Below are 21,422 nucleotides of genomic sequence, written 5' to 3' on the forward strand. Positions count from 1 at the left end.
TGAGGGCTCCCTGTTTTATGGCCGCACCCCCATTCCGGTCCCCTCCTGGCGCAGCGGGCACGTTGTCATTGGTGAGACCTCCCCTGGCGGTGGCCGTGCCCCCGCACGAAACGTTTCTGTATTTATATATATAAAAAAAGGGAGGGTTGGGGGGGAAATGAGTTCAGAGCTTGGGGGAGCTTCCTTCATTAGTCAAGGTGTTTTGATATGGTATTAAAACAATGTTCAATAAAATATTCACTGTTATTTTATTTCACTGGCGTTCTTGGTGAAGCGGGGGACCGCTGAGGGGGTACCGGAGCCCCCCAAGGTCTCCAAAAAGCAGGAGGGCGGGTGGATGCGCCGTGCCTTGCTGTGGGTCAGGGCGCTCACAGCACCTTGCCGGGGTTCATCAGATGGAGGGGGTCCAGTGCGTCCTTGATGCGGCGCATGGCCGCCAGCCCCACAGCACCCCGCTCCTCGCGCAGCAGCGCCCGCTTGCCCAGCCCCACGCCGTGCTCCCCGGTGCAGGTGCCGCCCGCAGCCAGCGCCCTCCTGAGGACGGGGACAAGGCAAGGTGTCAGTGGAGGGGCCGTCGAGGGAGCCCCGCACCCACCCAGTGCTGCAGCCCCACCTCCCCAAGCGCTCAGTGAAGTCGTGCACGCGCTGCGCCTCATCCGGGTCGTCGGCGTGGAAGACGAGGATGCAGTGGAAGTTACCATCGCCCACGTGTCCCACCATGGGGCCTGCGGGGATGGGGCTGAGCGGGGCTTGGGGCACGGTGCCCAGCACGGGGTGGTGGTGGCATCACTCACCGGTGAGGCCAGAGTCCCGCAGGTCCCGCTGGGTGTCCAGCACGACGTCGGGCAGGCGGGAGATGGGCACGCAGACGTCGGTGGAGTATCCCTGGGTGGGCAGGGCAGGGCATGGCGCTGGGCACAGGGATGGGGACAAAGAGGGATGCAGTGCTGCCAGACCTCACCTGGCAGCCAGGCCGCAGGGCCAGGGCGGCAAACCAGGCGCTGTGCCGCGCAGCCCAGAGCTGCTCACGTTCCTCCGGTGCCTGCGCCCAGGACAGGACAGAGCCACCGTGCAGCTGCACCAGCTCCTCTGTGGCGGTGGGAGATGGTGCCAGAGCGGCAGGGACCACGGCAGCTGCCAGTCACCATCCTGCACCAGGACCCCATTGTGCCCCCCCCACGGGCACCCCTCTCCAACCCGAATCGCCCCCCTCTCCCCCTCCCTGTCCCTACCTGCCTGCTGCTGCTGCTCTGCCAGGCTGCGCTGGGAGCCGTGCAGCTCCAGGAAGAGCATGGCCACCTCCGGCAGCTCCAGCCGGCTGTAGCGGCTGCAGGCGCCTGCCATCACCTCATCCAGGAGCTCTGTTGGGAGGAGACAGCTGGGAACACTGCTGAGGTGTTCCTCAATCCCTCCCTGTCTTCATCCCCATCCCATCTCCACACTCCTTCCCATCCATGTACCATCCCCATCCCATTGCTGCCAGTGTAACCATCCTCATCCTGTACCTGTCCCGTTCACATCCCTGCCATCTTCTTGTCCTGCAAATCTCACCCATGTCCACATCCCTTTTCACCTCCCAGTCCCATGCCTATCCCCACTGCATAGAATCATAGAATCGTTTGTGTATGAAGGGACCTTGCAGGCTCTGCTCGCCCTCCTGCGCTGAGCAGGGACACCCACAGCTCCATCAGTGCTCACAGCCCCGTTCCCTGACCTTGGCTGTGTGCAGGGATGGGGCACCACCAGCTCCCTGTGCAGCCTGTGCCACTGCCTCACCGCCCTGACTGGAAAGAACTTCTAACTTAGCTCCGGTCCGAAGCTCCCCTCTGTTAGTTTGACGCCATTTCCCCCTGTCCGGTCACAACAGACCCCACTAAACAGTCTGTCCCTTTCTTTCTTCCAGCCCCTTTGGATCCTGAATGGCTGCTATCAGGTCTCCCCATCCCCATTCCCGTTCTCAATCCCATCCAGTCCCCATCCTACCCCCATCTTCCCAGCAGCACCCACCAATGCGTGCCACGGGCACGGCTGCCTGCAGCACCTGCACGGTGCAGCCCACAGCATCCCGCACGCTGGGGAAGGTGCAGGCAGCAGAGACCACAGCCTCAGGCAGGGGGTGCAGGCGCAGCGTTGCCTGCGTCAGGAAGCCCAGGGTGCCCTCAGATCCCACGAACAGGGAGGTCAGGTCGTAGCCAGCCGCGCTCTTCCTGCGCAGAGAGAGCTGGGCGGGTGCTGGGCGGCCCGACCCACGGCCCCATTCCATCACCCCATACCTGGCGCTGCGCCCCGGCCCGGCGGTGTGCAGCAGGCTGCCGTCCGGCAGCACCACGCGCAGGTTGAGCACATTGGGCCGCATGGTTCCATAGCGCACAGCGTTGGTGCCCGAGGCACCCGTGGCCGCCATGCCACAGAGCGAGGCGTCCGCCCCGGGGTCTGCAGTGGGGCCAGAGGACCCGGTGTGCCCAGGGGTCAGCAGCACCACCAGCACGTGGCACCCCTGGGGCCGGAAACCCCTGGGACCCCACCACCCCCAGCCCTTGGGCACCCCCATCCCACGCCTGCCTCTATTGCACCAAGCATTCCCCACATCACCCAGCTCTGGAAGCATCCCTGCCAGCCCAGAGCTGCCCAGCCCTGCCAGCATGCCTTGTCTCCTGGTACCCCTGGCCCCGTGGCACCTCCATCCACCCCAGTGCTCCCAGCACCCTTGACCCTATGGAATATCCCAATGTTCCCAGTATTCCAAGTTCTCCCTGGACACCCCAGTGCCCCCAGCACCCTCGGCCACACAGACAGCCCCAGTGCTCCCAGTGCTCCAAGTTCTCTGCAGCCATCCCCAGCCCTCCCAGTGTTCCCAGTACCACAGTCCCCATGGCATCACAGTACACCCAGCGCTCCCCGCACCCTTGGCCACGTGGACAACTGCAGCGCTTCCAGTTCTGCCCACCATCCCATTGCACCCAGCATTCCCAGTGCTCCCAGTGCCCCAAACCCCTCAGCCTGACCCTGAGTGTCACCCTACGAGTGTCACCCCACGAGTGTCACCCTACGAGTGTCACCCCACGCTGCCCAGCACCCCCAGTACCAACGGGGAACCAGAGCCCGGTGCCACGGAGATGGGCATTGAGGGCCTTGCGGGTGACGCCGGGCTCCACCGCCACCGAGAAGTCCTCGACGCTCAGCTCCGAGATGGCGGCCATGTGGCTCAGGTTGAAGCAGACGCCGCCCTGGCACAGCACGGCATGGCACAGGCAGGAGCGGGCGGTGGGGGGCGGTGGGGGGGCTGGGGGCCGCATACCTGCACGGCGTTGACGCCGCCCTCCAGGCCGGTTCCGGTGCCAAAGGGCACCATGGGCACGCGGTGCCGGTGGCACAGGGCCGCCATCTCCTGCAGCTGCTCCACGTCTCGGGGCCACACCACGGCGTCGGGCGGCGCGCACCTGGAGCGGAGCGCAGCGCTCATCGCCGGCCCCAAGGCGCGGCCCCGCGGATCCGCGCCCGGCCCCACCTGTGCATGGACTCGTCGTGCCCGTGCTGCCGCCGCACCGACTCCGCCACCGAAACGCCGGGATCCCCCGCCACGGAGCGCAGGGCCCGCAGCAGGTCGGGGGGCAGCGGGGGCTGCGGGAGGGGGGGCTGCTCAGCGCGCGGTCAGGTCGGCACGTGAGGAGCCCCCCCAACAGCCCCCGTCCCAACGCACCCGGCTGCAGCACCCGCGCCGCCCCACGGCTCCCACCAGCCGCAGCGCGTGCCGCAGGGCCATGTTGGCCTGGAGCTGTGCCCGGGGCTGCGCGTGGTCCCGCGTTCCCAGTCCCCTCCCGCCGGCCTTAAGGTGGCTCCGGGCGCTGCACGGCGTCCTCTGACCGCAGCCGCACAGCCCTGCACGGCGTGGGGTCAGAGTGCAGCACTCCGCAGCATTGCAGCCAGGAGGCGGCACTTCATGGCAGCGTCCGAGTCCAAACAGTCCAAGTTCCCCTGCACAACCCGGTGTCCCTTGCCCAGCTGGATGCAGCCCCACCGCTACCCAGGTAGCACACACCTCCCCACAGCTCCGTTGGTGTCTCCATGTCCACCCACACGCCCTGCTCGCAGCCAGCCATGCCCAGCCCAGGGCTGCACCAAGAGCACAAGAACATGTTCTGGGAGTGGATCTTTATTTGGGCCCTCAGTTGGCCTCCAGCACAGAGTTGATCCATTCGCGGAGCTCGGTGACACGAGCGTAGACACCCGGTGTAGAGGTGGAGCAGGTGCTGCTGCCCCACGAGACGATGCCCACCAGCGTCCAGGCACCGTCCTTCTGGCACACCAGCGGGCCCCCGGAGTCACCCTGCGGGCAGAGGGGTGAGGATGTGGGTGAGGATGTGGGGATGGAGCCGGGGGGCTGCGGGCATGGGGAGCCGGGGAACCGGGGGCCACGCGTTGGGGCACGGGGCACCCACCATGCAGGAGGAGCTGCCATCAGCCCCAGCGCACACCATCACGTCGTAGATGCGGAAGCCCCAGTACTGCTTGCACTGCGCGTTGGTGAGCAGGGGAAGGGCCGCTTGCTGCAGGATGGCCGGCGTGTTCTCATCTGTCAGGGAGCAGGAGGCAGCCATCAGTGCCGGCTCAGCCCGGGGCTGGGGGTAAGGAAGGACGGGGATGGGGCCGCGGTGTGCTACCTTTGGAGTTGAGGAGCCCCCAGCCCGTGGTGACGCAGGTCATGCCGCCGGGGAAGTCATCGGTGGGCTGGGGCAGGCAGACGGGCGCCACGCGGGCGTTCAGTTGTGCCGGGGTGGCCAGCTTGATCAGCGTGATGTCATTGCGGATGGTCAGCGCGCTGTACTTGGGGTTCTGGAAGACCTGCGGCAGGAGCAGCAGCACTGACAGCGCCAGCAACCTGACTGGGGCACTATGTGCTGGGGGGTGCATGGGGACACGTGGGGCAGGAGCCACCCTCGGGACCGGCCATGCTCAGAGCTGCCCCAAGGTGGGGTGGAGGGACCACAAAGCCAGCACCGGTGGGGACCCCAGGACCCAGGCAGGGATCCCACCAGCACAGGGACTGGTGGGGCCCAGTGGGCAGAGCTCCATCCCTGGGGCACCGGCACACAAACACAAGCACTACCAAGGGACCAGAGGGACCCGGCACCACAAAGAAGGACTCCGTGGGGATGCGAGCCCTGATACAAAGGGCACCGAGGACCACGAGGGGACCCGACCCCGCGGATGTGGGGCACCCATCCCTGCGGTGCTGCCGGCACTCAGCACGGCACCCGCAGACACGCAGCCCCGTGCCGGCCGTACCTTGGCGATGCCCAACCTCTGCACGTCACCGGAGTCCGTCTCCTGGTCGTACTCGCCCAGCACCACGGTGTCGGAGGTCCTGGGCAGGGCAGGCGCTGAGCCCCAGGCACACGGACAGCCCCGGTACCGCGTCCGCCCCGCGGCTGCCTTGCACTTACTTGACCCCGCAGTGGGCAGCAGTGACCACCCATTGCTCGCTGATCAGCGACCCGCCGCAGAAGTGGAAGTTGCCGTAGCGCTGCCGGCGAGAGTGACTGTCAGCCCCGCAGCTGCGTGGCCTCGTCCCCATCCCCGTCCCTGTCCCCGTTCCCGTCCCCGTCCCCATGGTGCGTGCTCACCTGCAGGGACACCTGCCATGGCCAGGACCCAGGCACCGCCGGCTCCCCGTTGACAATGCGGTTGTAGCCACGGATGACGGGCGTGATGGCGGGCACACCGCAGCCTGTGGGACGGGGACAACCGTGGGACCTCGGCCACCTCAGCCCCGCGCCCCAAGCCCAGCCCCGCGCCCCCCCCGGCTCCCTGCCCTGCCCCACGCACTCGGCAAAGCGGCACGGGCAGAGCCCGCCAGCGCCAGGCAGCCCAGCAGCCACAGCAGAGCCATTGCCACTCGCAGGGGACAGGCTGGGCACGAGGCACAGCGCTTCTTATGGCCGTGGCTCCACGCTGACCTTGCGCCGCGACCTCCGGAGATAGGCGGCACCGTGTGGGGCCGGCACCTGGCACCACGGCCATCATCAGCCCTGGGAACTGCGGCCTGGGGACCAGCCGCTGCCAGCCGGCCTTCCTGGAAACGTCCCTGACGGGCGCTGTGCCTGTGTGCACCCACTGCCTGCTGGGCCAGCCTGGCAGCATGCTGCCCCTGATGGAGGTGATTGCAGAGGCTGGCCATAGCTGAAGTACTGTTGTTGTAGGGCTGGGACCCTGCAGGCTGCTTTGGCCGACCGAGGAGCTCAGCCTGGTGCGTTTTGTTCCCATATTCAGGTCCCTGTTGTGTCACTGTTCCCTCATGCAATGGGGATCACATTGCCACGGAGTTCTCGGTCCTCTTCATCCTTGGTTTTGGGTCTCTGTAGTGTCCCCAGCACCCCGATGACTCGATGGAATCCCAAAGCTGCCTCTGCTACCCCATGCCCAGGTGTAGGGCAGTCCTGCAGAGCCCTGAGCACCATCCCAAGATGGAGGCCAGCAGCTGCTGCAGGGGAACATCAGCCCTGGTGTCCCCACGGTCTCTGCTCCCAGCACTGTGCTGGCTACCTGTGCCCTCACTCCCATTCACACCATGCAGAAGTGCTTCCCAACTTGCAGAGGGAGCCCAGTACTCAGTGTCCTAGACAGCAGTTTATTCCTTGGAACCATGCTCAGGTCCTGGCTCTGTCTGCATTAACACCAGAGACACCATTCCCACTGTGCTGGCAGGGAACGCAGCCAACTGGTGACCAGCAGCACAGCGCCCATCAGCTATGGCCAACCTCAGCACGGAGGCAGGACCTCCTCCATCAGGGGCAGCATGCTGCCAGGCTGGCCCAGCAGGCAGTGGGTGCACACAGGCACAGCGCCCATCAGGGACGTTTCCAGGAAGGCCGGCTGGCAGCGGCTGGTCCCCAGGCCGCAGTTCCCAGGGCTGATGATGGCCGTGGTGCCAGGTGCCGGCCCCACACGGTGCCGCCTATCTCCGGAGGTCGCGACGCAAGGTCAGCGTGGAGCCACGGCCATAAGAAGCGCTGTGCCTCGTGCCCAGCCTGTCCCCTGCGAGTGGCAATGGCTCTGCTGTGGCTGCTGGGCTGCCTGGCGCTGGCGGGCTCTGCCCGTGCCGCTTTGCCGAGTGCGTGGGGCAGGGCAGGGAGCCGGGGGGGCGCGGGGCTGGGCTTGGGGCGCGGGGCTGAGGTGGCCGAGGTCCCACGGTTGTCCCCGTCCCACAGGCTGCGGTGTGCCCGCCATCACGCCCGTCATCCGTGGCTACAACCGCATTGTCAACGGGGAGCCGGCGGTGCCTGGGTCCTGGCCATGGCAGGTGTCCCTGCAGGTGAGCACGCACCATGGGGATGGGGATGGGAACGGGGACAGGGACGGGGATGGGGACGAGGCCACGCAGCTGCGGGGCTGACAGTCACTCTCGCCGGCAGCGCTACGGCAACTTCCACTTCTGCGGCGGGTCGCTGATCAGCGAGCAATGGGTGGTCACTGCTGCCCACTGCGGGGTCAAGTAAGTGCAAGGCAGCCGCGGGGCGGACGCGGTACCGGGGCTGTCCGTGTGCCTGGGGCTCAGCGCCTGCCCTGCCCAGGACCTCCGACACCGTGGTGCTGGGCGAGTACGACCAGGAGACGGACTCCGGTGACGTGCAGAGGTTGGGCATCGCCAAGGTACGGCCGGCACGGGGCTGCGTGTCTGCGGGTGCCGTGCTGAGTGCCGGCAGCACCGCAGGGATGGGTGCCCCACATCCGCGGGGTCGGGTCCCCTCGTGGTCCTCGGTGCCCTTTGTATCAGGGCTCGCATCCCCACGGAGTCCTTCTTTGTGGTCCCTCGGGTCCCTCTGGTCCCTTGGTAATGCTTGTATTTGTGTGCCGGTGCCCCAGGGATGGAGCTCTGCCCACTGGGCCCCACCAGTCCCTGTGCTGGTGGGATCCCTGCCTGGGTCCTGGGGTCCCCACCGGTGCTGGCTTTGTGGCCCCCCCATCCCACTCTGGGGTGCGGGCGCTGTCAGTGCTGCTGCTCCTGCCGCAGGTCTTCCAGAACCCCAAGTACAGCGCGCTGACCATCCGCAATGACATCACGCTGATCAAGCTGGCCACCCCGGCACAACTGAACGCCCGCGTGGCGCCCGTCTGCCTGCCCCAGCCCACCGACGACTTCCCCGGCGGCATGACCTGCGTCACCACGGGCTGGGGGCTCCTCAACTCCAAAGGTAGCACACCGCGGCCCCATCCCCGTCCTTCCTTACCCCCAGCCCTGGGCTGAGCCGGCACTGATGGCTGCCTCCTGCTCCCTGACAGATGAGAACACGCCGGCCATCCTGCAGCAAGCGGCCCTTCCCCTGCTCACCAACGCGCAGTGCAAGCAGTACTGGGGCTTCCGCATCTACGACGTGATGGTGTGCGCTGGGGCTGATGGCAGCTCCTCCTGCATGGTGGGTGCCCCGTGCCCCAACGCGTGGCCCCCGGTTCCCCGGCTCCCCATGCCCGCAGCCCCCCGGCTCCATCCCCACATCCTCACCCACATCCTCACCCCTCTGCCCGCAGGGTGACTCCGGGGGCCCGCTGGTGTGCCAGAAGGACGGCGCCTGGACGCTGGTGGGCATCGTCTCGTGGGGCAGCAGCACCTGCTCCACCTCCGTGCCCACTGTCTACACTCGTGTCACCGAGCTCCGCGAATGGATCAACTCCGTGGTGGAGGCCAACTGAGGCCCCAAATAAAGCTTCATTTCTCTGACATGTCGCTTTTTGTGCCACCAGGAATTAGTGCTGTACCTGAGCCCTACGGGCAGGGCAGGGCTACTGAGCACACGGTGGTGCTGGTGGTACAGGGACACACATGCAGCACAGCGTGGCAGGCAGAGCAGCACAGTGCTGTGCGTGGAGCCACCTTAACGCACAGCAGGATGGGACAGCAGGGACACAGAGCCAGGCCCACAGCAGCTCCTGGCCCCACTACTGTGTGTGCTGGGGCTGACTGAGAATGTCAGGCTGCAGCCAGAGAGGGTGGGACTGGGGGGGCTCAAAGCTCCTATGAAGGGCCCAGAGGGGTCGGTGAGGGGTCCCAGGGGTTACCAGCCCCAGGGCTGCCATGTGCTGGCAGTGCTGCTGACTCTGGGGCATATCAGGTCTCCTCACCCCATTGCAGACCCCAGGCGGATGCCCCACTGCAGCATGGCAGCCATGGGAACCTCTGGAATCATACAGGGTTAGATGGGATGCATGGAATAGGAATGAGATCAGGATGGGGATGGTTACACAGAGAGGGCCTGGGTGGAAATGGGACAGGGATGGGAGGGCTGGTGGGATAGGTCTAAGCAAAAGATGAGCAAGGATTGGGTAGTGTGGGATGTGGGATGTGGGCACACAGGTGCTGTGGTCCCTATGGTGCAGGACACAGTGGTGTCTTGGCTGAGGATGGTGACCAGCACTTGGGCACACAAGAAGGGGCTGGGGAATCACCGTGGGAGCCGAGGCAGGGCACACAGGAATAGGGCAGGGGGTAGGTGCACAGGGTCAGGGCTGTCCCGAGCACCAGATACATGCTGGGGCACTGCGTCAAGCCCTGTGAGCCCACACCTGGGCTCTGGGTGCCCGTGGCCCAGGGCTACCATGGCACCTGCTGCCCTGGCACTGCCTCTGCCTGCACAGCAGTTGCACTGCAGCCCAGGTGCAGGTGTGAGGAGCACAGCAAAGTGTGGGTGGCTGTGGGCTGTGCAGCACCGCACCTTCACTGCTGCTTGTGCCCACAGCCAGTGCCACATCCTGTTCCACATCAAGATGCTATGAGCAAGTCCATGTTATCGCTTTGCCATAAAGCACGTGGCACCCCAGCCATGCTCCAGCACAGCTGCTTTTTGGGGACAGGACACCCCAGTTGCTCCCACAGGGTGCCCGCTCCCAGCACTGCACACACACAGCCAGGTGCCAGGGGAATTTCTAGGCAAATCTTTATGCTGCTGTGGGACCAGGGGGTTGAGTTTTGGGGGCGGCTGCAGCTCCATGGCTCTGGGAACCGTGAGGAAGGAGGAAACTTCCCCAGTGTTCAGAAGGCACCAATGTCGGTTTGCATTTCAATTACAGTCGGTACAGCAAAACCAAGACTTGAAATGCAAAGGTTCGAGACCCTCCTCCCCCTCGGCTGCCCCTCACCCCTTCCTTCCCCTGTCGCTCAGGACAGCATTCTTCATCTCCCTGCCGCTGCTGCTTGCCTCGCTCTGTCTGTGCCACAACACTACGACAGCTGGCTGATGTGCCGATGGAGCCCACAGCATCACCCCAGGACACTGGAGCAGCCCCACTGCCTGCCCCACTTCAACTGGAGCAGAGGACGAGCACAGAAGGGAGAGATTGCACCCCTGGGCACTGCGGGCATGGCTCTGAAACCAATGTCGAGAGGATGAGAGGGGAGGGGGATGACAGCTGAGGCCCCTCACCCCTGTGTGAGTCTCTATGTACAGGTCTGTTATGCCGAGCAGAGAGCCACGGGAGGGGGAACGGCACAGGGCCATCACATGGCAGCCAGCTGGCCCAGCACCATCCTGAACTGCTGCGTGCTGTTGGCGAGGTCCTTGACGCGCTCCACCATGTCCTTGGAGGCGGCGGGCGACGGGTAGTGCAGCGCGGCCGCTTTGGTGCTCACCACGATCTCCTTGAGCATCTCACACAGGAGGTTGCTGTAATGTGTCACCTTGTGCCGCACGTCCTGCGCCTTGGCCTGGCGGGACAGCGTGTCGCCGATGAAGACGAGCTTGTGGGCGCTGAGGATGATGAACTTGCTGTGGGCCACGAAGATTTTTGGGGGCTGGTTGGTGCTGACGGCAGTGAAGAAGGCGTCGATGGCGTTGGTGAGCGTGGTGAGGTTGGCCTCACACTGCTCCAGGTAGAAGAGGAGCAGCTGGTGGTCGGCGGCACACAGGGCACCACCGCCCCGCACAGGGCCGTAGTGCTGGGGAGGGCTCCAGTTGGACAGGTCGTTGTCAATGGGGCGCGTCACCTCCTGCTCCAGCCGCTCAAACTGCTTCAGCTGTGGGGAGAGATGGGTGTGAGGACAGGCAGGGTGGCCACCGAGCCCCACAGCGATGGCTGCACCCCAGGGGATGCTGTGTGGGACAGTGCCCCGATCCTATCTGGATCAGAGAAGAGCCAGACAGAGCCATGGGGGGCTCACGGCTGTGGGCACGGGGAGCAGGAGCCAAACCCTACTGCCCTCCCCACCCTGGGGTCCCCACTGAGCCATGCTTATCCCCCAGCCCCATTACCTGCTGGTGCTCCAGCTGGTCCTTGCTCTGCCGGATAATGTTGCCTTTCTCCAGCAGCTCCTTCTGCGTCTTCTCAAACTCCTCCTTGCCCTGAAAGAAAGGAAGGAGGGTGAGAAGGGGGAAAACCACGAGCCCTGTCAGGATCGAGCCCCCAGCCCTGCACCAGGACGCCCTCAGTTCCCACAGCCGCAACAGGAGGGGAAAAACAAGACCCAGGGGAGGAGACACAAAGCCCACCTCGTCACCCAGCGCCACAGGGTGCCCCCAGCCCGCACACACCTGGAGGTGCACGTAGTCGTAGTCCTCCATCCAGCCGCTCTCGTGGTTCTCGTAGGGGCCCTCGGGGGACTCCTGTGCCAGCAGCTTGGGCGGGGAGGGCAGGGGCCGTGACTGGATGCTGCTGGCCTTGTCAGAGGGGTGTGTGGGCCCGTGGCCATTGCCTTCGGGCGCCGGCTTTGTCCGTTTGAAGAGCAGAGAAGCGTTGCCGTGCAGGAAGGAGGCAAGCTGCTTGGTGTCATCGGGCACGCCACGCGAGTACATGACGAACAGCTCCAAGTCGTCCGTGCCCGGTTTGCCAGCCACCAAGGCGCTGGGAGCCCAGTGGCACGCATCCAGCGCTTGGCTGTGCCGCCCCAGGGCCTGGTAGACCTCCTCCATCTTCTGCAGCTGCTTGCTGAGCTTGGCGTACAGCGAGCGGTCCGAGGCCTGGGCAGCATTGCTCACCGCCCCCCGGGCAAACTCCAGCAGCTCCCGGAGGGCCGTCTGCACGCCCTCAGCCGCCAGGCGGATGCCGGCAGCGTTGGTCTCCATGTGCTCGGGGCTGCGCCAGTTGGTGCTGATGAAGGACATGAGGCAGGAGACGGCACCGCTGACGCCGAGCTGGAGCTTGGCCAGCATCTCCATGGCAGCATCCAAGTCCAGGGAAAACTCCCTGCCGGCCCCTTTGGCCGGCTCCTTTACGGGCACAGTGTCCAGCGAGGAGGTGGAGATGTTGCTGCGGGTGCTGCCCGTGCTGGAGGCCGAGAGACGCTTGGTGTCAGCCGCCTTGGCCTCGCGGTCCACCTGCGGTGGGACATCGTAGATGTACTCACCCTCCGTGTCCATTGAGCCCTTGCCGGGGGCGTGCAGGTCCCGCGGCACGTCGTACACCTCCTGCAAGGGGAAGGCTGACCCCCCCAGCTTCTTGAGGCTGGGAGGCACGTCGTAGATCTCGTGGGACAGCGAGGGCTCGGGGGCGGCTTTCCCGGCCGCCGGCGGCACGTCATAGACATCCTCCGGCAGGTAGGGCTCCTGCTGGGTGAGCACCGGGGGGTGGCGGGAGGGCTCAAAGGCTTTCTGCTTGGCGAAGGCGGGGGGCACGTCGTACGTCTCCTCCCGCACGGGGCCGTCTGGCACGTCCTTGCTGACGGAGGGCGGCACGTCATATACCTGCAAGGGCACCGCCACGCAGCGTCAGCACAGCTGGAGCCACACAGGCACACCAGCCCCCTCCCACATGCACACTCCCCCGTGCCCGCTGCGTGGCAGGGTCTGGCTGCAGCCCGGTGCCCATAAGCAATGGCTCTGGGCGTGTCGTGGGCACGTGGAAGGAGAGGTGCGCAGCGCGACCCAGCAGCACCCCAACCCTCACGTGTCTCTTTTGGTGCACGAGTTTTCCCTGCGGCACTTACGGTTTGGTGCAGGTTCTTCTCCACGCTGGGGGGCACGTCGTAGATCTCCTGCCCTGGGTCCTGCCCATTGGGACCCTTGACTGCCATGGGGGGAGTGTCATAGACCTGCTGGGAAGAGACAGGACGGCGTGTGAGGGGCAGGAGAGCAGCTCCAGCACACACACAGCGGGGACCGCGGCTCAGCCCAGCACTGGGTGCCACATCCCCGCAGCCCGTCACCCCGCTGCCAGCCCGCAGCCCCACAGGCAGCCCCACAGGCAGCCCCACAAGCAGCCCCAGCTCCCGGCTGACCTGGCTGGGTAGCGCACCGCGCGCGGGCGGCACATCGTAGATCTCCTGGGAGCCCGAGGAGAGCAGGTGGCGGGGAAAATCGTATTCATCCTGCTCACCCTTGGGGGCGTCATAGACGTACGCCTGCCCCACGCGGGTGGGCAGCAGCACCTAGGAGAGACGGGAAGGGCTGAGCCTGGCACACCCCCCGCTCCTGCCCTCTCCGAGCCCACCCGGGTGCCGGATGCGGAGCAACGAGACCACCGTGCGGTGGGTGCCCACACGAGGGCGCTCCCCGGCCGGCCTGCCGCTGTCACCGCTCCGTGCAGTGACGCCGGAGGGACGGAGATGAGATCACCGGTTATTTATAGCAGCGAGCCTCGGCTAGAGACAAAGCCCAGCCGCACGGCCGCCCTGCGCGAATGAGAACGGAGACCTGGAGATTAATCGGGGCGCCGAGGGACCCGCCGATGCCTGGAGGGCGAGCCCAGATCCCCGCCTGCATCTCGGTGCGATGTGGCGCGTGGCAGCCATAGGAGGCTGTGGGATGCTCGCAAGCAATGGGGTGCCCCGGCCACGAGGCACGGCGCTCGGTGGCCCCTTTTGCCCAATGGATCTTCCATGGAAACGCAGCTCATCACAGCCAAAAAAGCCCTTCACTCCCCCCCTCCTCCATCACCCCACACCACAGACCGGAGCCCGAGCAAATCCCAGCCCCGCGGCATCAACCGCCACCGTAACCAGACCCCCGTCCTACCTTTCCAGAGGGCTTGGGCCCTTCCCAGCTCCTCGCATCCAAAGACGGGGGCACTTGGTAGATGTCTTGAGCCTGAGCCACCGAGGGAGGAACCTGGTATATCTCCTGGGGGGGGCTGGCCGAGCTCACAGGGTACGCGTCCGCCGCCTGGCTCAGGGACGGCGGCACCTGGTAGATCTCCTGCCCGGCGCTGGGGAAGGCGTGGGGCGGCGTTTGCTTCGGGAAGGCTGGAGGCTGCTTGGCCGGAGCCGGGGGAAACTGTCCAGCGGGTGCAGAGCCTGAATACAGGCCCTGCTGGCCCTTGCCGGGAACCGGCATCAAGTAGACGTTGTCCCCTTGGGGCACGTAGGAGGGGTGCATGGCGGTGTACTGCGAGGCGGGCGACAGCGGGCTGTACCCCCCTTGGTGGTGGTACGGCAACGTGGGCTGCGGCACTGGCGGTGCCTGGCCCTGCCCCGGCCCGGCCGCCTGCTGCTGCTGCTGCTGCTGCTGCTTCTTGTCGTACATCCCCACCAGGATCTTGAGGCGGTTCCCCGGCACGATGCCCTGCCGGCCGTGCAGCGAGCAGAGCCACCAGCCGTCCAGGCCCTGCGTGTTGCGCTCCAGCACCGTCATGATGTCGCCTTTGCGGAAGGAGAGCTCGTCCGGAGACTCGGCCACATTGTCGTACAGCGCTTTGGCCAGCACGTTCTGCAAGACAGCCCCGCGCCGGGACGGGTCGGGGGTCATCCCGGATCGCCGCGCCGCCCCTCGGGAGCGCGAAGGCCGCCCGGCACCCGACGCGGCCCCGGCGCTCTTCCTCCTCGGCCCGGCTCAACCCGGAGGTGGTGCCGGGAAGGGGCCGGACCCCCCGCGCCTCCCGGTTTCGGGGACCTTCTCCGCCTTTCCCTCCCCTTCCCGCCGGGGAGGAAGTGCCATGGAGGTGACTCAGCCCGCACAGAGAATTCCCCCGGCCGCCGGGCGGGCATTGGGGCACGCGTGTGTGCGTGTGTGTCCGTGTCCGTGCGTGTGTCCGTGTGTGTGTGTGTGTCCGTGTGTCCGTGCCCGCTGCCGGCCCCCTCCCTCCGGGGACGCCGCGGTGCCCCGTGCGGTCACTCCCGCCCTCCCTCGTTGTCCTCCTGCCGCCGTGCTCAGGCCGAGCCCGCGGTGCCGGCATCGCTCCGCAGCCCCGCAACGGGAGCGTCCCCCGCTGCCCGCACCCCGCGGGACGAGCCGTGCCCGGAGCCGGACGGGCACCGCCGCCCGCCATCAGCGGCGCCCCGCGACACGCCGCCCCCGGGACCGGAGGGGGGGGGTGGTGAAGGGGGGAGTCGGTGACGGCCGCGATCCGCTCCCGGAGGCCCCGTCCGGCTCTTCCCCACCCGACGGGCCCCGCTCCCGGCGCTCGGGGCCCGGCCGCGCCGTTGAACACGGAGCCGCGCCGACCGCCGCGCCCGGTCCGTCCCCCGCCGCCCGGCCTCCCCCCGGCCCCGCCGCCCGCCCCGCAAGGTGACCCCGCTCACCAGGTAGTTCATCTTCGCCCGGCGGTTCGGCACCGCGCAGCGAGCGGCCCTACAGCGAGGCGGACAGCCGCGACCTGCGGCGGGCGGCCGGCCGGGATGGCGGTGGCGGCGGCGGCGGCCGCGCCGGAGGGATCATTCCAGCGCCGTGCCAGCCCGGGCCCGCCGGCCCCGCCCCGCCCATGGGCTGCGCCGCACCGACGGGAGGCGGCGCTGCGGCGGGAGGGAGCGGGGCCTCGCTGGGGGCCGGCGGGGGAGGGGAGGGAAGAGAACGGGGAGGGGGGAAGGGCTCGGGGCCGGGGCCGGCAGTCCTATCGCCGTCCGTCGGGGCTTCCCTGCCCTTTTAGGGCTTTTCCTGCCCGTGGGAGGCACGAGGCCGGCTGGGCGCTGCCCGTCGAGGCCGCGATGCCGCCCCGCAGCCGTCCGTCCCCTCGGGGGCGGCGGAGTTGCGGTCGCGTCCGCAGACCGCAGGCGGAACTCGGCGGCTTCCGCTCGGCGGTGACGGAGCGGGGCCGACCCCGGGCGCTGCGCGGCTCCGGGCGGCCTCGACGAGCGGCCGTCACAGCCGGGAACCAACGCGGCCCACCCCGCGGGGAGCGCCCCGTGCTGCTCCCAACCCCAGCCGAGTTCGGTGCCGAAAGGGAAACCAAGGGGAAATGCCGCGCGGTCCGGGCGCAGGGAGGTGCTGCGGGGCCCCAGAGTTGTGCGCCCTGCGTATGAGGACGGGATCACCACTGACGGCACAAGGAATGGCTTCAAACTAACAGAGGGGAGCTCCGGACCGGAGCTAAGTTAGAGGTTCTTTACAGTCAGGGCGGTGAGGCAGTGGCACAGGCTGCACAAAGAGCTGGTGGTGCCCCATCCCTGCACACAGCCAAGGTCAGGGAACGGGGCTGTGAGCACTGATGGAGCTGTGGGTGTCCCTGCTCAGTGCAGGAGGGCGAGCAGAGCCTTTAGGATCCGTTCGCACTCAAACCGTTCTGTGATTCGATGATCCCATGACATGTCGGTGAGCCCAGCCCGGCACCCGGTGGGGGCACAGCAATGTGGGACCGTCACGTGTGGTTGGGGCGGCACTAGGCCCTGCGTGGGGCTGGCACTGCCCGGTGGGCGCAGAGTCCCTGCGTGGAGCTGCCCGGCTTTTGGCTTCTGGCTGTTGGCTGCGTCCTCGCGGCTCCATCCTGCGGAAAGCTGCCTCCTGCCTCCCGGAGCAGCAATAGGAGCAGCAATAGGAGCAGCAATAGGATTACACGGACTGAGTCTCCTAGCAATGAACGGATAAATAAATCCTGTAAGGCAGCCGGGGATTTATTAGACTTCAATATCGGGGAAATAATGAGGACATTCCCGTTGGCTTGTAATATCACGGGACCCAACAGGATCACAACGGGGCTTTATCCCCACGCCTTCCCAGGGGCAGAGATGTTTTGTCAGGCTGCAGATGCAACCCACGGGGCTGCCCTGGCACAACCCACAGCTTGTCCTGGGAGAAAACAGCCACGTTCCCGTTCTCTGCAGCCCGCGCAATGGGGAGGACGGGATGGATCCCACACGGGACCCCACAGCGGAGCCACGGGGCGGGCACACACAATGGCAGCCTTGTCTGGGGCCGAGCACAAGGGGCCGTTCAGCAGTGCCCAAACTGCTCCCAGCCCACGGGGACACGGCGGCCATTCAAGGGGAGCGCAGTTGGGGGCGCTGGGCCAGGCCCTCTGCGGGCAGGCAGGTGGTGCAATCAGCCAACAGAGTGCTTTGCTCTTACATTTTATCCCTTTTTTCCCCCGTTTTTCTCCCCCAGTTCCTAAGCAGCCAAGCTGTGTTTTCTGGAGCCCTGTAAATCACTCCTCATCTTCAGGAAAGGGAGGCAAGAAACACATGATCCAAGCGAGGAAACACGCAGGACGCCGGGAGAGCTGGCAGAGGACAGCGGAGCTGAGTCCTGTGCTGGATCTGGAGCTGCCACCACCCGCTGTCCTCCACCCTGCCCGGAGCACAGCGGGGCTGGACAGCGTGGGGTGGGCTGGGATAGGCGGCAGGGGCGCAGCCATGCCCTGCTGCTATGAAGCCACTGGCCTGGAAGTGTCGGGAGGTGCAGCCGTCTGTCCCAGCAGCCCCACTTTGGTGCCTTCCCATTTCAGGCCCACAGAAGCAGGTTGATAAGGGCTTACCCTGTGTGTAACACGGCCAAGGGCTGCGGCTCCCTGAGCACGTGGTGTTTTGTTCGTGTCCATCCCCAGCGCATCCCCAGCACAAGGGCTGACTCAGCAGCCCACATGTGAGCCCGCAGCTCAGCCCAGGCTCAGGGCTGAGGCACGGGGCCAACGCCGGCAGCAAGGACGGGGCCGGTGCTGGCGTGGAACAGTGCAGGAGATGGCTGTGGCTGCCCCTGCCCTGCAGCATCCCGGGGGGACAGCCGGGAGGACGGTGGGCACGCAGGAACCACGCAGCGATTTCCACAATCACGGTCACACGTTTGTAACAGCGACCCTCACTTTCTCTGCCCCTCTGCTTCCCAGAGCAGCCAGGCTGTGAGCACACAGAGCACCAGGATGGAATACTTTATTCACGTGAACAGACCCTAGGCTGGCCTGCCTGCTGCAGCTGCTCTCAGCTCCTCGACGGAGCAAACAAGGGAGGATTTCTTCATCTGCTTGCTTCAAAACCCCCAGCACCGTCAGACCCCGCAGACAAGTGCAGACAGTTCAGCTTTGTCTGGGCAAGAGTGAGGAGGGGCAGGGGAGGCTGCAGGGCTGGCAGAGCGGGGAGCAGGGCTCCAGCCCCACAGCCCGTGCACGTGCAGCAGCCACAAAGGCTTCCTGCAGCCCCTCTCACCACCACACACGTCAGCAGAGCTGGATTCTGGTTAGCAGGGAAGCACGGCAGCACCCAGTGGTGGCAAAGGATCGGCACCACGGGGTTGCTCCCGTGAGCTGCCAGGTGATGGGACCCTCGCAGCACACCCTGCCCACTGACAAGCACCCTCCCCAAACATGACAGTAAAAGGAAAAACCTGCCAGGATGCGCAGGCTTGGGTAGAGAATATTTTCTGTGCCCAGCAGCCAGGCAGGGGGGGCTGGCGTCCCCCAGCTGGGGCACAGGGCCAGTGGGACCCCACGGCCATCCCTGGCCCTCAGGGCTTCATCCTGCTCAGTCTGATGTCACGCTCAATCTCGAACTGCCTGTGGTCCACGCGCTCCAGGAACGCCTTCCTCTCGATGTACCTGTGGGGAGCAGAGGCAGAGCTGGTGTTAGCAGCACCTATGGCCGGGACAAGGGGACCTAAAGGGACGGGCAGAGGGAAGGGGTGGCTGCCTCCGCCCTCCCGCTCCGTGCACCAGGCATCTGCAAATGCTAAGCACTGCAAGGACGGAAACGAGCACAAAAAGCACCTTGCTGCTTGTTTATGCCGTGCAGCTGAATTTTAATGCACTTTGCTGCAAACCCTTGCCACGGACAGCCCGGGGCTGTGCTACTAATTAACCTACAGAGGGAGCGAAATTGCAATTCAAAACAGGAGCGGTAATTGAATCATCACAATTGTTTCGTATTTGTTCTGCAGTGGCAAACACTGGGCTGTCACCACAAGGTCATTGTGCTCAGGCCCAGCTCAGCACAAGGCACGCGAGCTGCTGTGTCCGGCTCGTTCCTGCCTGCAAGCAGGACCCTGAGGAAGGATCAGCATTGCCGTGCCCTGCCATTACTTCATCCCAATTTGTGTCAGCAGCTGAGCTCCCTGCGTCGGTCCCCGGCAGCAACCCTGTTCACATCTCAGCCCTCCTTGTGCTGACAGAAGTGGGTCAGCTCCTTGCTGCCATGCCCAGCTCGGTGTCAGCACTCGGTGCCACCAGGATGATGCACTGCCCTTGGAGGAGGCTCTGGCCACCTGGCCCAGGTGAGGCGAGTGGAACGCGTGCTGAGACCCCTGCAGCACACCGGCTCAGGAAAGGCATTGGGGGAGAGCTGCTTCCTGTTGTCCCCAAGAGTGACCTGTGCCTGGGGGCAGGACAGGAGAGGCCAAGGGAAGGAAGCCGGAGGGGTGTGGAGGGGGGAGGATTCCATTGCATATCACAGTGTCACAGTGCCTGGGCATGCTCGTTTTTTCTTCCCCCTCCTCAGCTCAGCACAGACCGCAGGCACCGTCCATGGGGCAGCTGAGAGCAGAGCCCTCTCAGCAGGAGACAGTCCCTGGGCAGAGGCTCACTCCAGGGCACTGATGCCGATCACAGGCCAGGAGCAGCCAGAGCAGGAACCTCAACGTCACCCCATGGCCAGAGAAAAGCGCTGTGGGGGACACAGCAGAGTAAATCATCGGCAGGCACGGAAGGGGGCAGCTGTGATGAACTGCGGGCAGAGGGGGTGCACCTTCCGGGAGAAGAGGCTGCCCCTGCTAACAAGGGCGCTGTGAGGCTTCCCCGGGTGCCTGCTGTCCCCTGCCACTCTCCATCCATCACCAGGGTGAGCCCTCAGGCGCTGCCTGCTGGACCTGCCCTACAAAGCTGGCCCCATTTGGAGGCTGCTGTACATTTCCATTTATTAAAGACATCAGAGAGACAGAGTGAGACCGCTGCATCCCTCCCCAGCTCCAGTCCCTCCCTGCAGAACCAGGACAAGTCCCTGAGGTCTGACACAGCCTGGGTCCTGCTGCAGAGGAGAACAGGTCTGGGACAGAAGATACGAGGGGTGGGAAAGCAGAGACGAGGGCAGGTGGGTGCAGGTGGGGGGCAGCAGGTGTCCCCCCACACCTCGGGCACCATCAGCAGAAAGAAGGGGTGGTGGTGGTGCCATGCAGTGGGGACACGTGGTGTTTCAGCAGGGACACAGTGCAGATGTGCCCGTCTGCAAGGCAAGGCGGGGAGCAGAGGTCCGTAACGCCCGCAGTGCTGCAGTGAGGTGGTGCCCTGCTGGGTTGAAGGGTCAGAACCGTTCCCTGCGGTATTCACAGATGTGTCAATGATTGCTCAACTGATCGCTGAAGGAGCAGAGGCTCTCAGCCTGCCTAAGAAAGCAGCCGTTATAAAACACCCATCTGAAACTGCAACCCAAAGCTGTCAGAATGCAGCTCTGAGTTTTTCTTTCAGACAGAATAAAAGCACAGCTAGATAAGAATACACTTTTGCAAGCTGTCCACTAAAGCAGTTACATATTCCCAAGCTTAGCAAAGCACTTGCAGTGGAAATGCCACTTCTGATTTTACTGTCCTTCCCCGCAGTGCATGTTATTAGCTTTCTGCTTTATTTACAGCATCATCATTTGCTTTTATGACGCTTCCATTAACTTCACTGGCGTGAGCACTGCTTGGTGCACACATCCGATGCCCAGAGCTGCCATGATCTGTAACGCACCTTGCCAGCTGCTCTGGGTTTGCATACATTTAAGTGCAGGGGGACGGCAGGAAGATGCAGCTGGAGCATGCCATTGGAGGAGCAGGATGAAGCCATTCCTCCCTATTGGAGACTTGTTTCTTTTTAAACAAAACTGGGCAAAGGCAATCATGTTTCCTTGTGGAGCACTGCGTTAGACCGGTTCGGGCCAACAGCAGGTGAGATAAGGAGCAGGCAGGCTGTACGTCAGCTGGGCTCGGGGTCACGAGGCTGTTAGCAGAGCGAGAGGAGTCTGCCTGTACCTGCCGCAGGCCTCACCTGTCCTCCTGTAATGCCTAAAGCAGCTTTCCGTACCCTTAGAATAAATTCTTAAGAAATCCCACGTTTCCTGGACTCTCAGTGGCACGCAATGGGCTCCTATGCACGTAGGAGTGGTGGGAAATGTGGCTCTGCGGTCAGATCCAGCCCCTCTTACCCGTCTTTCCCTCGGTTGTGGATCGCCAGCTCCTCCACAATGCCCTCCTCCTCCTTGAAGTTCTCCCAGTCCAGCTTGGACTTCTCCAGTGTGCTCATCTTCTGCTTTTTGGAGCCGATCTTCCCCAGGAGGCCGCTGATACCGCTCGGCCTCTTCACCCTGCAGGAGACAAGGAGCAAACCGTGCTTCA

The 21,422-nt window shown here is 65.1% G+C and overlaps 5 protein-coding genes across 8 annotated transcripts in view; 1 reads left to right on the top strand and 4 right to left on the bottom strand.

Annotated features, from left to right (window-relative positions):
* Positions 1-237: 237 nt before the first annotated feature.
* On the bottom strand, positions 238-3,866 carry LDHD (lactate dehydrogenase D). Of its 2 annotated transcripts, XM_072346666.1 has the most exons (11): positions 3,701-3,866; positions 3,509-3,621; positions 3,299-3,440; positions 3,086-3,227; positions 2,274-2,433; positions 2,008-2,207; positions 1,233-1,361; positions 962-1,089; positions 795-885; positions 614-725; positions 238-534 (listed from the first exon to the last, which is right to left on the bottom strand). In XM_072346666.1, the coding sequence occupies exons 1-11, from the start codon at positions 3,761-3,763 to the stop codon at positions 369-371; spliced, it is 1,446 nt and encodes a 481-aa protein (XP_072202767.1). In that variant the 5' UTR covers positions 3,764-3,866; the 3' UTR covers positions 238-368. The 2 variants fall into 2 exon arrangements, with proteins under 2 accessions (XP_072202767.1, XP_072202768.1); XM_072346667.1 differs by having other exon boundaries at positions 2,008-2,433; positions 3,701-3,786.
* A 288-nt stretch (positions 3,867-4,154) lies between these two features.
* On the bottom strand, positions 4,155-5,894 carry LOC140257302 (chymotrypsinogen 2-like). The gene is made up of 7 exons (XM_072346515.1): positions 5,827-5,894; positions 5,625-5,728; positions 5,445-5,524; positions 5,287-5,365; positions 4,662-4,842; positions 4,440-4,573; positions 4,155-4,327 (listed from the first exon to the last, which is right to left on the bottom strand). Exons 1-7 carry the CDS (start codon positions 5,888-5,890, stop codon positions 4,166-4,168), a joined length of 804 nt encoding a protein of 267 aa, XP_072202616.1. The 5' UTR covers positions 5,891-5,894; the 3' UTR covers positions 4,155-4,165.
* A 1,149-nt stretch (positions 5,895-7,043) lies between these two features.
* LOC140257264 (chymotrypsinogen 2-like) lies at positions 7,044-8,757 on the top strand. Its single transcript, XM_072346455.1, has 7 exons — positions 7,044-7,111; positions 7,209-7,312; positions 7,413-7,492; positions 7,572-7,650; positions 8,012-8,192; positions 8,281-8,414; positions 8,527-8,757. The coding sequence occupies exons 1-7, from the start codon at positions 7,048-7,050 to the stop codon at positions 8,686-8,688; spliced, it is 804 nt and encodes a 267-aa protein (XP_072202556.1). The 5' UTR covers positions 7,044-7,047; the 3' UTR covers positions 8,689-8,757.
* On the bottom strand, positions 8,676-15,625 carry BCAR1 (BCAR1 scaffold protein, Cas family member). Of its 3 annotated transcripts, none has more exons than XM_072346454.1 (7): positions 15,440-15,625; positions 13,938-14,627; positions 13,202-13,351; positions 12,911-13,015; positions 11,520-12,668; positions 11,241-11,330; positions 8,676-11,005 (listed from the first exon to the last, which is right to left on the bottom strand). In XM_072346454.1, exons 1-7 carry the CDS (start codon positions 15,449-15,451, stop codon positions 10,490-10,492), a joined length of 2,712 nt encoding a protein of 903 aa, XP_072202555.1. In that variant the 5' UTR covers positions 15,452-15,625; the 3' UTR covers positions 8,676-10,489. The 3 variants fall into 3 exon arrangements, with proteins under 3 accessions (XP_072202555.1, XP_072202553.1, XP_072202552.1); XM_072346452.1 differs by having other exon boundaries at positions 12,911-13,018; XM_072346451.1 differs by lacking the exon at positions 15,440-15,625 and having other exon boundaries at positions 12,911-13,018; positions 13,938-14,681.
* Positions 15,626-17,979: 2,354 nt separating this feature from the next.
* CFDP1 (craniofacial development protein 1) overlaps positions 17,980-21,422 on the bottom strand; it is a 50,703-nt gene continuing 47,260 nt past the window's right edge. Inside the window, exons 6-7 of the mRNA XM_072346841.1 lie at positions 21,233-21,391; positions 17,980-18,657 (exon numbers count right to left, since the gene is read on the bottom strand). Of these exons, the coding sequence (XP_072202942.1) occupies positions 18,567-18,657; positions 21,233-21,391 (250 nt within the window). The 3' untranslated portion in view covers positions 17,980-18,566. The remainder of the gene's footprint in view (positions 18,658-21,232; positions 21,392-21,422) is intronic.

The sequence above is a fragment of the Excalfactoria chinensis genome, chromosome 11 (genome assembly GCF_039878825.1).
Source record: "Excalfactoria chinensis isolate bCotChi1 chromosome 11, bCotChi1.hap2, whole genome shotgun sequence".
NCBI classification, from domain to species: Eukaryota; Metazoa; Chordata; class Aves; order Galliformes; family Phasianidae; genus Excalfactoria; species Excalfactoria chinensis.